We start from the raw sequence: 14,734 nt of genomic DNA on the forward strand, positions 1-14,734 counted from the left end.
CTGAGTTTCACAGATTCTGAGGAAGCTTTTGAATCAACTTGGTACTAAAAGCTCTTCACAAGCAATGCAAAAACTCAACTTTGTTGGCACACTGCAAAATACACACACCAATCCTAAAGCTTCCATTAGCTTCAATGAGGCAGAAACATTCAAAACTGAAAGAGAAGCCAGATATAGTCACAGAGGACGTTTTCATATCTCTAAATCAGGAAAAGACGAAGCCATACTTCTTTCATGGAGAGATCACTGGTGACTTTTATTGGTCTGCAGAGAGGACTTACTGTTTAAACTCAGTAGCTCAAATTCACTTTTCTTTTTTACATTTATGCTAGAAGCATCATGCAAAAAAATAATGTTTAAAAGATAATATGCATATTTGGAACTAATGTAATGCAACCATTGATCTAGAAGCAGTGTTAGGGTGCAGAAGCAATGTTAGGGTGCGAAATTACTGTGTTACTTGCACTATAAGAAAGCATGCTCAGCCCCACGAACACCACTTCTGCACTAATCGTACAAAGACATTCCTATTTTGGAAGGTACCACTGCCATAACAATACAAAAATTTACTCAGGTAACAACTTTATCTAATGGACAGAGTGATAAGTATATACTATATGCATGAGCAACAGCAGCAATGTACATTTTCAAATAATTGCAGTAGATATTTTTCCAAACCTGTTAAGCTGTCCATGCCGTAAAGCTTGCAAGGCTACCCGTGTCAGGTTGAAACTCAGTACAGCAAGAGGAAAGCTATGAGTTGCATCTGTCGACACTCTATAAATGTGGCGTGCCAGTGATGACAATTTGGGATTGCTACTGAGATAGAGCAATTGTAGCATCCCCAGCATCCCGACACCTCGTAGATCTGAGCCCGGATCACTGCCCTGCATGATCAGCATGAGTCATGATCTTTATATTAAAACAACAGATCTGTATAAAACAACACAAAAAATAGAACAATCACTGATAATAGCAATTAGAAGATCACTTACATTCTGACGGTACAAACATTTTAGTTACCTGAAACACTCAATATCACTATGACAAACTCAATCATAAACAGCAGCCGTGTTGGAGAGGAAGCACTCCTGTCACCATGGCAAATGGGATAGTTTGGCATGTCATGTGACTGGAATATCCTCAGCCGTTGAACAGGTTGTCACTGAGACAAATGAGCACAACATGGGAAAGACACACGATATCAGTGTATTTGATCTTATCCATATAGCAGATGCCCAATACATGGGACATTCCATCTGTGAGGTTATGCATACACTGGCCTTTTCACTTGGTTCAATGACAAGTGTGTATTTCTTGAATACCTTAACACGTGGGGAAACTGCCACCACAGTAAACTGCTGTGGATAACAGTATGTCCACAACAGGGGTCACTGTCAACTACTGCTGATTGTAACAGAAGGTAGTTGGTCTACAGTGCAACAAACTACTTGATATCCAATGGTGGTTATCCACACTCACTACGGCATACAGAAGCTATCATCTCACACCGCACCTCTGCTCAGAGCATGATCCCACAGAACACAGAGATTAGCACAGTCACAGGAAAACAAGTGAAGAATGAAAGGACGGTGGAAGATTTTGCAGGTTGATATCAATCATGTTACCCATTAGCACATGCCCATGGTAGAAAATGATCACATCAAAAATCAATTTAAGTACCACATCTCACTTACCAACACTGCAAAGTTTAGACAAGTGGAGATACTTACATAGTATGAAACTGAAACACTGATATGTTTGCAACCCTCTCTAACCAGTAAACAATACAGGAATGAACTGTTCTGTCATGTGCATCAGTTTATTCGCTTACAGCACCTTACATGCTAGCTCTACCTTCAACAAGACAATGCAACATCCCATTAAAGTGAAATTGTGTAATAATGGTTTTAGGAACACCCCAAAGACTTAAGAGTACATGAACAGTTCCCCAATCACACCACTTTGATCCTGTTGAGCACTGTGGCCCTCTGCTCACATGTGGATTAGCTCCAATAAATCTCTCGGAGTTATGGTCAGTGATTGAGACATCATGAATCAGAGTGTCTCACCAACACTTTCACCGATTAACAAAGTCTATGTTAACGCAAACAGTTGAATGGGTTGCATTCCATGCCACAATATAGCTGTCAACCACTCATGAGAGTATTACATCTCACACTCTTGACTGTTTATCTACATTCACATACACTAAGGTGACAAAAGTCATGGGATACCTCCTAATATCATGTTGGACCTCCTTTTGCCTGGTGTAGTGTAACAACTCAATGTGGCAGAGACTCAACGAGTCACTGGACGTCCCCTTCCGGAATACTGGGCCATGCTGCCTCTACTGCTGTCCATAATTGCAAAAATGTCATTGCTGCAGGATTTTGTGCACAAAGTGACCTCTCGATTATGTCCTGTAAATATTCAATGGGATTCATGTTGGGCAATCTGGGTGCCCAAATCATTTGTTTGAATTGTCCAGAATGTTCTTCAAACCAATTGTAAACAATTATGGCCTGGTGACATGGCACACTGTCATCCACAAAAATCCCATCAGTGTTTGGGAGCATGAAGTCCACGAATAGCTGAAAATGGTCTACAAGTAGCCAAACATATCCATTTCCAGTCAATGATCAGTTCAGGTGGACCAGAGGACACAATCCATTCCATGTAAACACAGCCCACACCATTATGGAACCAACACCAGCTCCCACAGTGCCTTGTTGACAACTTGAGTCCACGGCTTTGTGGTCTGAACCACACAAGAACCTAGCCATCAGCTCTTACCAACTGAAATCGGGACTCATTTGACCAGGCCACAGTTTTCCAATTATCTAGTGTTCAACCGATATGGTCATGAACTCAGGAGGGGCGCTGCAGGTGATGTCGTGCTGTTAGTAAAGACACTTGAATCTGTTGTCTATTACCATAGCCCATTAATGGCAAATTTTCCTAAGCTATCCTAATGGATATGTTCGGCGTATGTCCCACATTGATTTCTGTGGTTATTTATGCAGTGTTGTTCATTTGTTAGCATTGACAACATTTCCAAAACAGAATATCCCACGTGTGTAGCTCCGACTACCATCCCCATTCAAAGTCCGTTAATTCCCGTTGTGCAGCCATTATCACGTCAGAAACCTTTTCACATGAATCACCTGAGTACAAATAACAGCTCTCCCAATGTGCTGCCCTTTTATACCTTGTGTAAGAGATACTAATGCCATCCATATAAGCGCATACTGCATGTAAATATTTTATCGCATCACAGGTTACTCTGTATTCATGATGAGAACAATGCCCTACAGAAATTCAGAAGGCTTTACACAATGAATTACTCTTGAAAAGAGCAAAAAACAGAAAAACTACATAGGCACAGACCAAAAACTTGAATGACATCGAGATTCACAATACATAACCTCTATCATTCTTTCTTCAATCATTTATCCAGTATGTCACCTTAACTGGTAACGTAGTGGTAAACATGACTTTGTTTGCAATATAGTAATTATTGGAGAGAACTGGTTTATTATTTATGTTCGCAGTAGTTTCACGTTGTTATCTTTGTACACTTACAGAGACGCATACCCAGTAGAAAGACAACAGAGAAGTTTGTAAGGCAGCATTAAGCTATGTGGCAGTATACTTTACCCACTAAAATATTCACGTTTATTAAAGCCAAAGGTATAAGTTTAAATCAGTTATAATTAATACTGAAGATATTTCAATCAAAATTAATATTTAATTTACTTTCACAGACTCTTTAGTGATGTGGATCCTAAAAGATGCTTCTACAAGTAACATGCCAAATTTCTAGATGGTGTGATGAATGGCAGCTAGTTCTAAATGTAGAAAAATGGAAGTTAATGCAGATGAGTAGGAAAAATAAACCTGTAATGTTTGGATACAGCATAAGCAGTGTGCTGCTTGACACAAGTCACATCGTTTAAATATCTGGGCGTATGTTGCAAAGTGATATGAAATGGAAAAATGGTTGACTTCAGTCTATTGGGAGAGTTCTAGGAAAGTGTTGTTCCTTTGTAAAGGCGACCACATATAGGACACTAGTGTAACCTAATCTTGATTACTGCTCCAGTGTTTAGGATTAAAGGAAGACGCTGAAACAATTCAGAGGTGGACTGTTAGAGTTGTTACTGGTAGGCTTGAACAACATGCAAGTGTTGTTGACATGCTTCAGGAACTCACATGGGAATCCCTGGAGGGAAGATGACATTCTTTTTGAGGAACATTACCAAGAAAATTTAGAGAAGTGACATCTGAAGCTGACTGCAGACCGATTCCACTGCCTTCAACATATATTGTGCATAGGGACCATGAAGATAAGATACATGAAATTAGGCCTCGTACAGAGGCATACAAAAGTTGTTTTTTCCCTTGCTCTATTTGCAAGTGTTACAGGAAAGGAAATAACTAATAGCGGAACAGGATACCCTCTGCCATGCACCATATGGTGGAGTGCAGAGTATTTATGTAGATGTAAATGTAGAACTAGAGTGCTTTCAAATTAATGATGATGAGGTAATCCAGCACTATGTAACATTTGCATTATAGGTATGATATCTTTTATTCACTACATTGCATTCAGTATATTTAATAAAAAATCATAAGGAGTCACCTTAAGCATCCCTAAAACAATGTTATTAAATCATGTGAATAGAATGGCTTGTTAGCAACATGACTCCATTTGTTCACACACACACACACACACACACACACACACACACACACACACAATACACGAGACATGGACATGCATATGGTCCTTCGAGTGACAGATGACAGACTGCGTCAGGGGCAGCAAGCTGAAGCTGCAAGGATGAACCTCGATTATGCTATGGCAGGAAAGGACTAGCAATGTACGTGCCAAAACTGTTAAATATATGGAGCTCAAGGAAACACTGTTTGCCATGCCACAATAATATATGAACGTTAACACATCACTGACAACAAAAATAACTGCTGTTAGTAACAGAAAATGATCCTCACAAAACATACATAAAAGTGTACACACTGAAAAGTTTGAAGTACTTAGAACATTAAGAGAACTGAACAGTTATTGGTCAGACTCAATCCTTACAACTCAACCATTCCAGGTCTAGATTATTCAAAGCAATACATTTGCAAAAATATAGTTAGTAATAAATTACATGTCAGTATCAGGTCTCCTTGTATTTTGGTTAATTATTTAATGAATTATACATCATACATAAAATGTTACCATCAGTGTTTGGACTTTTAAGGATACTTGCACAGGGAGCAGTGCTGAATAAATACAAATTTCTATAATCAATCTATGTTAGTCGCACTAGTGTTACCAGCATCCATAGCAAAATCCAACTATTTCTTCATTTTCTTATGAGGAAGGCTACATAGAGCAAAGGAGATGACATCATCTGGTAAGTGGCAAAGAAATGTTTGTAGCAAAACCATGCACAGGAAGATTCCCTTGGTTCTCACTTAACTGAAAGTCTTTCTTGTACCGCTAAAATCCCCTGACATAGATCTTATATACAATAGGAAAGTTCAGGCATAATGTAAATAATATAGGAGTAAAGGAGGTCACTCACCAAACAGCAGAAGTGTTGAGTAAATGATACAATCACTCAAAAGAGAAGGAAAACTTTGCTGGCTTTCGGAAGAAATCCTTCGGTGCATGCACACAGCAATATCGCTACTCTGTGGTAGCTAGCCACACAAAGCTGATATTAAAGTTCGACAGGTGGATTAGGGTGAGGTGGGTGTTGTGTTGGTGAGGTGGGTAGAGGGAGAAAGAGGCAGGAAGCAGGGAAAGGGATTGAGGATGGGTAGCGCTGTGTCCCTCTTACCTGCAACACTTACATCCTGTTGATATCCATGCTTCAGGCATCGTCTACCGCACAAACACCTGCAAGCCAAACAACGTCTCAAGCTATGCTCAATTACTGTCACCACATCCTCTACCCAACTATTTCCCCTTCCTCTGTCCTGTCATCCCGTCCCCATCCGTGTCCCAATATCATCTTCATCATGCATCGTACCTCACCAGTTCTGGTACATGTGTTATCACATGCCTAGCTCGTGCACATTTCATCCTTCCCTCCTGATTCCCTGACCAGCACACCTAGCTATTCTCTCCCCAAACCCCTCTTCCTGCTTCCCACCTCTTTATTCCTCTACCTGCCCCACCTGACATAACCTACATCCAACCCAAGACCACCTACCACACAGCATGCCAACACTGTGTGTCTAACTGGCACTATGTAGGGGCATGGACAGGTGTGTGTGTGTGTGTGTGTGTGTGTGTGTGTGTGTGTGTGTGTGTGTGTGTGTACTCTAGCTCATCAAAGTATTTCTTTCAGGAGTTAGCAACTTTTCATTCTCTCTTGTGTGTGCATACTGACAACTCAAAACTTCTGCTATTTGTTGAGTTGTCTCCTTTACTACTAAATTACTGTCATAGATCTCACAGAATAATGAATGCGATAGAAACTGTCACTATAATCTAAGGTTTAACAAGGCACGATGTTTCAGTTGCTTCGTTACTTATTTATCCCGATCTTGCATCAGATATGAAAATGGCATGAAACAGAAATTTACTTTGTTTACATGTTGTAATGGTATAATTACAATGTGCAAGTATTTAATAAAGTAAAAACTTTTCAAAAATGATTGTAATATTATTTCAAAACATAATTTGACTACACACAATATTTGTCACTTTCTGTATTTGTACCTCTAGTGGTGAAATGCCATCGGAGATGTCACCTGTAGGCCTTGCTACACCAAATATATAAATCTGATGCTAACATTGGTCGTTTTCAACTCTTTTACATGCCACTTTCTGCGCAACACCACCCCCTCCCCTAACCCTATAAAAGTGATGCTAAGGATGTCCCATCCCCACAGTAATTCTCTCCTGAAACTAAGTTGATGTACGATATGTGATTAAAAACAAACGGATATTTTTTAATTTTGTGAGCTTTATATATTAGATTAAAAAAAATATACCTTGTTGGTGTTCCTGGCGTATGTTCACATTGTCAGCCGTTTCTAATATTTATTTTATTGTTGATAGTCAGAAAGATTATATATGTTTTCGAGTGTTCGGCAAATTTTTGCTTTTGAAAAAGATGGCTCCATGAAATTGAATTAAATTTTGCTTGAAATATGGAATAAAGTGTAGAAATGCATTAAAAATGCTGACTGTGGCTTTTCTGCAAATCTACTATGAGTAAGACAAGAGTTTACGAATGTTATAAATGTTTCAAAGAGGGCTGAGAAGACACTGAAGACGACAGCCGCCTTGGATACCCTAGCATATCAATTACGGATGACAATTTGGAAGAAATAAAGAAAACGGTTCTGTAAACTCACCATTTCACCACCAGTGAGGCCGCTGATGACGTCAGCACATCCTTTGGCTCATGCAATTTTTTTTGGAGGTTTTGGGCAAGAAACATGTAGCAGCAAAGTTTGCTCCAAAATTGTTGAATTTCAACCACAAATGACATTGCTTAGACATCACTCAGGAACTGCTGAATGAAAACAACAGTGATCCATAACTTCTAAAGAAGATAATAACAGGTGACAAAACATGGGTATATGGGTATGGCGTCCACACCGAGGCCCAACTGAACCAATGGAAACTGCCTGAAGAGCCAAGACTGAAAAAAATTCGATAAGTTTGATCACATTTGAAAGTTTTTCTCTTACTCCTTCCTTCGATTACAATGGGACAGTGCATCATGAGTTCATGACTTATAGTCATATTATCAGTACTGTGCGCTACCTAGAAATTATGTGCCATTTGCTTGCACCTATCCAAAGAAAATGACCAGAACTGTTGTACTCATGGAAATTACATTACGACAATGCTCCTGCTCACACCTTAATGCTTGTTTGTGATTTTCAGGCAAGAACAAAACCGTTGCGTTACCTCACCTGCCATATTTGCCACGCATAGACACTTGGGACTTCTTTCAATTCCCTAGCCTGAAGAGAACCATGAAAGGATGTTGTTTTGCCACCACTGATGAGATATAAACAAAATTGCTGAAGGACCTGAACACCATGACGAAAAGTGACTTCCAGAAGTGTTTCCAAGGCCGGAAAAAGAGCTGGCACAAGTGTATTATATCTGAGAGGGATTACTTTGAAGGAGACAAAGCTGACAGTGAATAAATAAAGATTGGTTCACACACACACACACACACACACACACACACACAGACTGTAACACCACATGTCTTTATGGCAAAGTTCCAAGAGCTAGAGGGGCAATCAACATTAACCTCTGTTTTCTACATGCTGTCTAAAATTTAGTGCTCTGTATTCTCAAAGTTATGCACGACTGTGACTTGCAGTCTGTTTGTTTGCAAAAGGATACATCGCTACCTCAACCCTCTCAGTCCTGAATTATTTCTGGAGGAAGGAAACTTTTCCTTTATGTGCTAATGCTTTTAGGCGATTTTTAATGATTTTAGATACAAGAGTTGTACAAAAATATGAACCCATTTTCAAATCGTAATTTGTACACTTGGCTTTATTTTAGGAACCAAACTAATTACAAAATATTCTCTAATGTAATAAATATTAAAATGATTGTTTAATGATTACCATGCAAAATAACAAGAACAATATTCAATTATACAGTAGAATATAGCAAACCACCATGTATTCAGGTGGTCACACGCTGCTGCACACTGCTACATTGACTTGCTGATATTTTAATATTGATGCCCAACAGTTGGCAGCACTTATGCACGATGAAAAGTTGAACACTCACAAATGTGTACCTCAGTTTTCCATTGGGAAAAATTCTCCTGTTGCAGATAAGGCACAGTAAAAGTTTATATATACAACTGTAGCAAGAGAGACTGAAAGGGTTAAGGTACAACTGTGACATTACGGCCATACACAATGATGTTGCAGAGTGAAATTTCTCTCATCTTTATTAGCAATGAAATCTACAGCACAATTTTAACAAAGTTAGAACAGTCTCTTGTACATACTCTCTCACCAATGAAAAGAAAGGAGTACAGCGTAACAGGAAACCACAGCTGAGACAGAATATTTGCGGTTTCAAAAGAAGTTAAAAGAATTCAATTTTATTAGTTCTACTAGTTATTACAACTTGTGACTTCACTCACTTATCAGATATCAGTAGTTTTATTATGACGAGTGATGGTGAGTAAGATATTGTACATGCAATAATGATGTCAGCTGCCCTCATGTGTCTGTCTGTCTTTGGTAAGCATAGTTCGTGATGTGCGAAGCCCCCCTCCCCCCAACTGACCCAATCCACAGTGTGGCAGTACACACAGCATCACTGCCAAATGGTGCATGTGAAGGGACACAGGCATGCATCTCTGCATCGTGCTATTTAAACAGCTGTACATTAGATAACGAGTGCACTGTACAACATATTTAATATTTTTTTTCTTTTATCATAGATCACGTTCACTCATGTAAATAATATGTTTTCTTTTCCCTACTGCTTCTTCTTAAGGGTTGATTTATTTTCTTTCTGAAGTAGCCTATCTTCTTCCACCGGGTTAAAACTCTCTCCAAACCAAATTTCATCAAAATCAGTTCGGCTGTTTAGTAATGAAAACACGAGAGACAGCCATACTTTCACATTTAATAATATTAGTATGTATGTATGTATGCATTAAACACACTGAGGACTGTACAAGCACTGTATCCATTGCATTGTGTAGAACATACAAACCAGTAAAAGCATTTTCATAAATGAGTTAAGTTCAAAAGTCAAAGAATAAACAGATTTTTCAGAGTAAATATTTTCCCAAATTCACATAATATTCCTCAAATCAAACAAGCACCTTTTACTAAACTTTTCTAAAATAGCCTATGTCCTCTCTCAGTGTTCAAGCTTTCTCCACATAAATCTCACCAAAATTGGTTCAGCAATTCAGTTGTGAAAATGTAAGAGACAGACACAGTTCCGCAATTATAATATTAATACAGGTGTTTGACTGATGCAATGAGTAAGTCTGTTGTTTATATACACGTGACTAATGAGCAGAGTGAGAAGACTAGTTCATTCAGAATGTGGCAAAACAAGTTAATGGAAAACAAACTATTCGCCATGAATGTGTACAAAAATGAGGTAGATTCTGTGCATAAAAATGAGGTATATTCCAGTTTACAATGCAAGCCATCAGTTTTGACCTCTGCCACACTCAATATGACGACTGTGACATCACTGGAGGTTCTTTATCGCGCATATTTATAACAGCACTGCTGTGTGGATATTTCTTTTTATGGTAATATACCTATATTAGTTGTATGTATGGCACACTTTACTAATAAGGTAGTCAGAAATCATTTCTTATTCATAATTTGACGGATTTGGTAAGTGTGTGTGGCAATCTATACTTGATGTACACAAACAATTGTGATACAGGTTATTTCCCAAAAATGATTGTTTGCTTTGGTTCATATAAGCATGTGTTCATATAAGCAACTGTGTATCATTCTCTGTAGTTAAACTATACAGATGGAACAAATCTACTTGTTTTTCGGTTGGCAGTGTTCTGGAACTTTTCAGTAGGATGATATGTGTCGAATTCTATACAGGTCAGCTTCAGTTTGTGACATTTATTATTCCCATATTAAATTATTTCTGTTGCTTCTTTGTTATTCTCTTTTATTTACAAATTCTACAAATCTCCCTGCCCTAATCTAATTTCTTTCCAAGAGGGCTCCAGTAATCAAAAGTTAATCAAATGTGGTACATTATACACATCACATCACACCATAGTTAACATCATTTTATATTTAATGATTAGAATCTCAGTCTTGATATTATGGAGTTTGTTACATTCACCACAGTATGATGTCAAAGACGCAGTCTCTATTATATACGCACGACAGATAGTCGCCAAGGTGATTGCATCAGTGGCCAAAGAAGATGGATTGTAATGTAATTTGTCATAACAGCAAAGAGTGACCTCCAACAGCAAAACAAACCAAGAATAAACAACAAGCAACTGTGAAAGAGAAATGTGTGCAATGAGAGGGTTTTGCAGCCACTGAAAAAAATATACTGAGGTGACAAAAACCATGTGATAACAATATGCACATATATAGATGGCAGTAGTATCACGTACACAAGATATAAAAGGGCAGTGCACTGACGGAGCCATCATTTGTGCTCAGGTGATACATGTGGATATGTTTCCGAGGTGATTATGGCCACAAAACGGGAATTAACAGACTTTCAATGTGGAATGGTAGTTGGAGCTAGACGAATGGAATATTCAATTTCGGAAATGAACAGGGAATTCAATATTCCGAGATATGCACAGACAAGAGTGTGCCAAGGATACAAAATCTTCAGGCCTTAGCTCTCACCACAGACAATTCACTTAATGACCAAGAGCAGTGGTATTTTCGTAGAGTTGTCAGTTCTAACAAACCAGCAACAATGCATGAAATAACTGCAGAAATCAATGCGGATCGTATGACAAACATACCCGTTAGGATAGTGTTGCAAAATCTGGCATGAAGGGCCTATGAAAGCAGATGACCAAAGAGTGCGCCTCTGCTAACAGCACATTGTCTGCAGTGGCCCTCCTGGGTTTGTGACCATATCGGTTGAACCCTGAACGACTGGAAAACCATGCCCAGGGCAGATGAGTCCAAATTTCATTTGGTGAGAGCTGATGACTGTACGGTTAAAGTGTGGTGCAGACTCCACAAAGCCAATGGACCACAGTTGTCAACAAGGCACTATATAAGTTGGTGGTGGTTCCATAAATAGTGTGGGCTGTATTTACATGGAATGGACTGGGTCCTCTTGTCCAACTGAGCTGATCATTGACCAGAAATGGTTATGTTCAGTTACTAGGAGACAGTTTGCAGCCATTCATGGGCGTCCTGTTTCCATATGTCATGTCACCAGGCCACAATTGTTCATAATTGGTTTGAAGAACATTCTGCATAATTTGAGCAACTGATTTGGCCATCCAGATTGCCCGACATGAACCCCATCTAGCATTCATGGGACATAATTGAAAGGTGAGTTCATGCACAAAATATTGCGCTGGCAACACTTTCGTAATTATGCACAGCTACAGATGCAGCATTGCTCAGTATTTATGCAGGGGACTTCCAATGACGTGTTGAGTCCATGCCATGTCGCGTTGCTGCACTACACAGGGCAAATGGAAGCCTTACATGATATTAGCAGGTCTCCCATGACTTGTCAGCTCATGTATAGTGCACAGATACCTTGAAAGGCTTCATCAATGAACTTATTATTTTTTTTAAATGAATGTTTTAGAGACTTAAGACCTCTCCTGGCTCACAATCTTTGTTCAAGTACAAGAGTGAGCAAGTTTTTGAGGGTTTTTTTTTCTTTTTAACCAAAAATTTTAGGAAAGTAGTACACTATTAATGTAAATCCTAGTTCATATTCAAGTATAGCTTTAACACAAGGAAAAAGAGAATCTACACACGATCAAATCAATGCCTGCATTTTGTCATATGTGGATTAATCATAATGAGTCATTCAACACTTTTGTTCCACTTGGTTTGAATGGTACAGTACTTTCACTTGTGATACCTTCCGTGATGCAAATGTCATAATTAACACCATAAGGAAAAGGATAGATTGCTACTTATTATAAAGATGACATGCTGAATTGCAGATAGGCACACCAGTAAGGCTGTTATACACTTAGCTTTCAGCCAAAGCTTTCCAGTTGAGACTACCAGTAGATCAGGTTTCACTAGGCATAGCCCGCACCTTAACAGGTAGTAGTAGTTGGTGTTAGAGCTGCACCTTTTTTAAGACTGAAGCCAGTTGATAGGTGTACCTGCTCAGAGGAAGTCCTCTAACTAAGGGCTCACCTTCAGAGAATGTCATGTTTCCAAATAGAGGAGGAATTAGCATATTTCATCAAAATATAAGAGGTATTAGACAAAGTTAGTGAACTACTTATAGATGCTGACTCTGAAATTATTGGTATATCAGGGCAGCACTTAAATAATTTGACAATTCATAGGCTTCCTTTACCAGGTTACAGATTAGTTACATGTTTTTCAAGGAGTTCCTTGTGGGGTGGGGGAGTGGCCATGTATTTAAGAAAACAGTATTCCATTTGAGTCCATAGATGTATCACAGCACTACACTGAACAGATATTTGAAATGTTGTGCAGGGCCAGTTGAATTTAGTGAAACTAAACTTCTAACTGTTGTTTATAGGCCCCTAACTGTAACTTCAGAGCATTTCTTCTCAAGCTAGAGGGTGTTCTTGATTCACTTTATAGGAATTACCAGATATTAATTACATGTAGTAACTTCAATATTAATTTTGTGTATGATGGTGCAAGAAAAGGATGTTGGTAGATATCCTAAATTCATATGATCTGATGCAGACGGTGTTTTTTTTTTTTTCCATCTAGGGTGCAGGGGAACAGCAGCACAGCCATAGACAATGTTTTTATTCATTCTTGATTACTAGATGGGCATTCTGTTAGTAAAAGGGTGAATGGCCTTTCAGATAATGATGCACGAAATCTAACACTAAAAGGCTTTTGTACTCAAACAAATGTCACATACAATTACAAATTATGTAGGAAAGTTAATCAAACAGTAACAGAGAGTTTCATAAACCTCACCAAGGAGCAAGAATGGTAAGATGTTTATTGTGCCAATAACATAGATGACAAATATAATGCTTTCCTTAACACATTTCTCATGCTCTTTGAGAGTTGCTTTCCGTTAAAACATTCTAAATAGGGTACTTGCAGTAAAAGGCAGCCTGGGTGGCTGACTACTGGGATAAAGATATCACACAGAACAAAGCGGGAATTATATCAAAATGTTAGAAATAGTCACAATCAAGCTAAATAGCCCATTACAAACAATACTGTAAGGTGCTTAAAATGTTATTAGGAAGGCAAAGAGTATGTGATACACAATTAGAATAGCTAATTCACGGGATAAAATTTTATCCTGTGAATTAGCTATTAATTAAAACCATATAGTCAGTTGCCCCCCCCCCCCCCCCTACCCGAACCATGGACCTTGCCATTGGTGCGGAGGCTTGCGTGCCTCAGCGATACAGATAGCTGTACCATAGGTGCAACCACGATGGAGGGATATCTGTTGAGAGGCCAGGCAAATGTGTGGTTCCTGAAGAGGGGCAGCAGCCTTTTCAGTAGTTGCAGGGGCAACAGTCTGGATGATTGACTGATCTGGCCCTTTTAAGGGCGCTCAACTACTGAGGTCACTAGCGCCCAGTCACAATTGGTAGAGCACATAGAATCTAGTAAAACACAAGGGGGGGGGGGGGGGGGGGGGGGAAGGGACAAAGATGCAGATATAATAAGTGAAAGAGTTAGATGTCTTTGGATAAGCCAGTCAAGGTAATAAAACGAAGAACACGAGCAGCTGCTCGAGCGTCATTAGCTAAAATATCCTGTAAAGTAGATGGCAGAGACAGGACAACACAAGATTGACTAAAACGGGGACACGACAATAAAACGTGGCGCACTGTTAATACATGACCACAAGGGCACTGCGGGGCTGGGTCACCGGAGAGCAGGTAGCGGTGGCTAAACCGGCAATGCCCAATCCGCAACCTGGTCAGAAGGACCTCTTCTCGCCGAGATGGTCGGGAGGAGGTTGTCCAAGCAGTTGGGAACGGTTTTACTGCCCGGAGCTTGTTTCCTTGAAGTGAGGACCAAGCATCCC

The 14,734-nt window shown here is 39.2% G+C and overlaps 1 protein-coding gene across 1 annotated transcript in view; it reads right to left on the reverse strand.

Moving 5' to 3' along the window:
• LOC124607442 (ELMO domain-containing protein 3-like) overlaps window positions 1-14,734 on the reverse strand; it is a 111,718-nt gene that overhangs the window by 28,702 nt on the left and 68,282 nt on the right. The window contains exon 5 of the mRNA XM_047139773.1: window positions 679-887. Coding sequence (XP_046995729.1) covers window positions 679-887 — 209 coding nt within the window. The remainder of the gene's footprint in view (window positions 1-678; window positions 888-14,734) is intronic.

This window comes from Schistocerca americana, chromosome 3, assembly GCF_021461395.2.
Source record: "Schistocerca americana isolate TAMUIC-IGC-003095 chromosome 3, iqSchAmer2.1, whole genome shotgun sequence".
Classification (NCBI taxonomy): domain Eukaryota; kingdom Metazoa; phylum Arthropoda; class Insecta; order Orthoptera; family Acrididae; genus Schistocerca; species Schistocerca americana.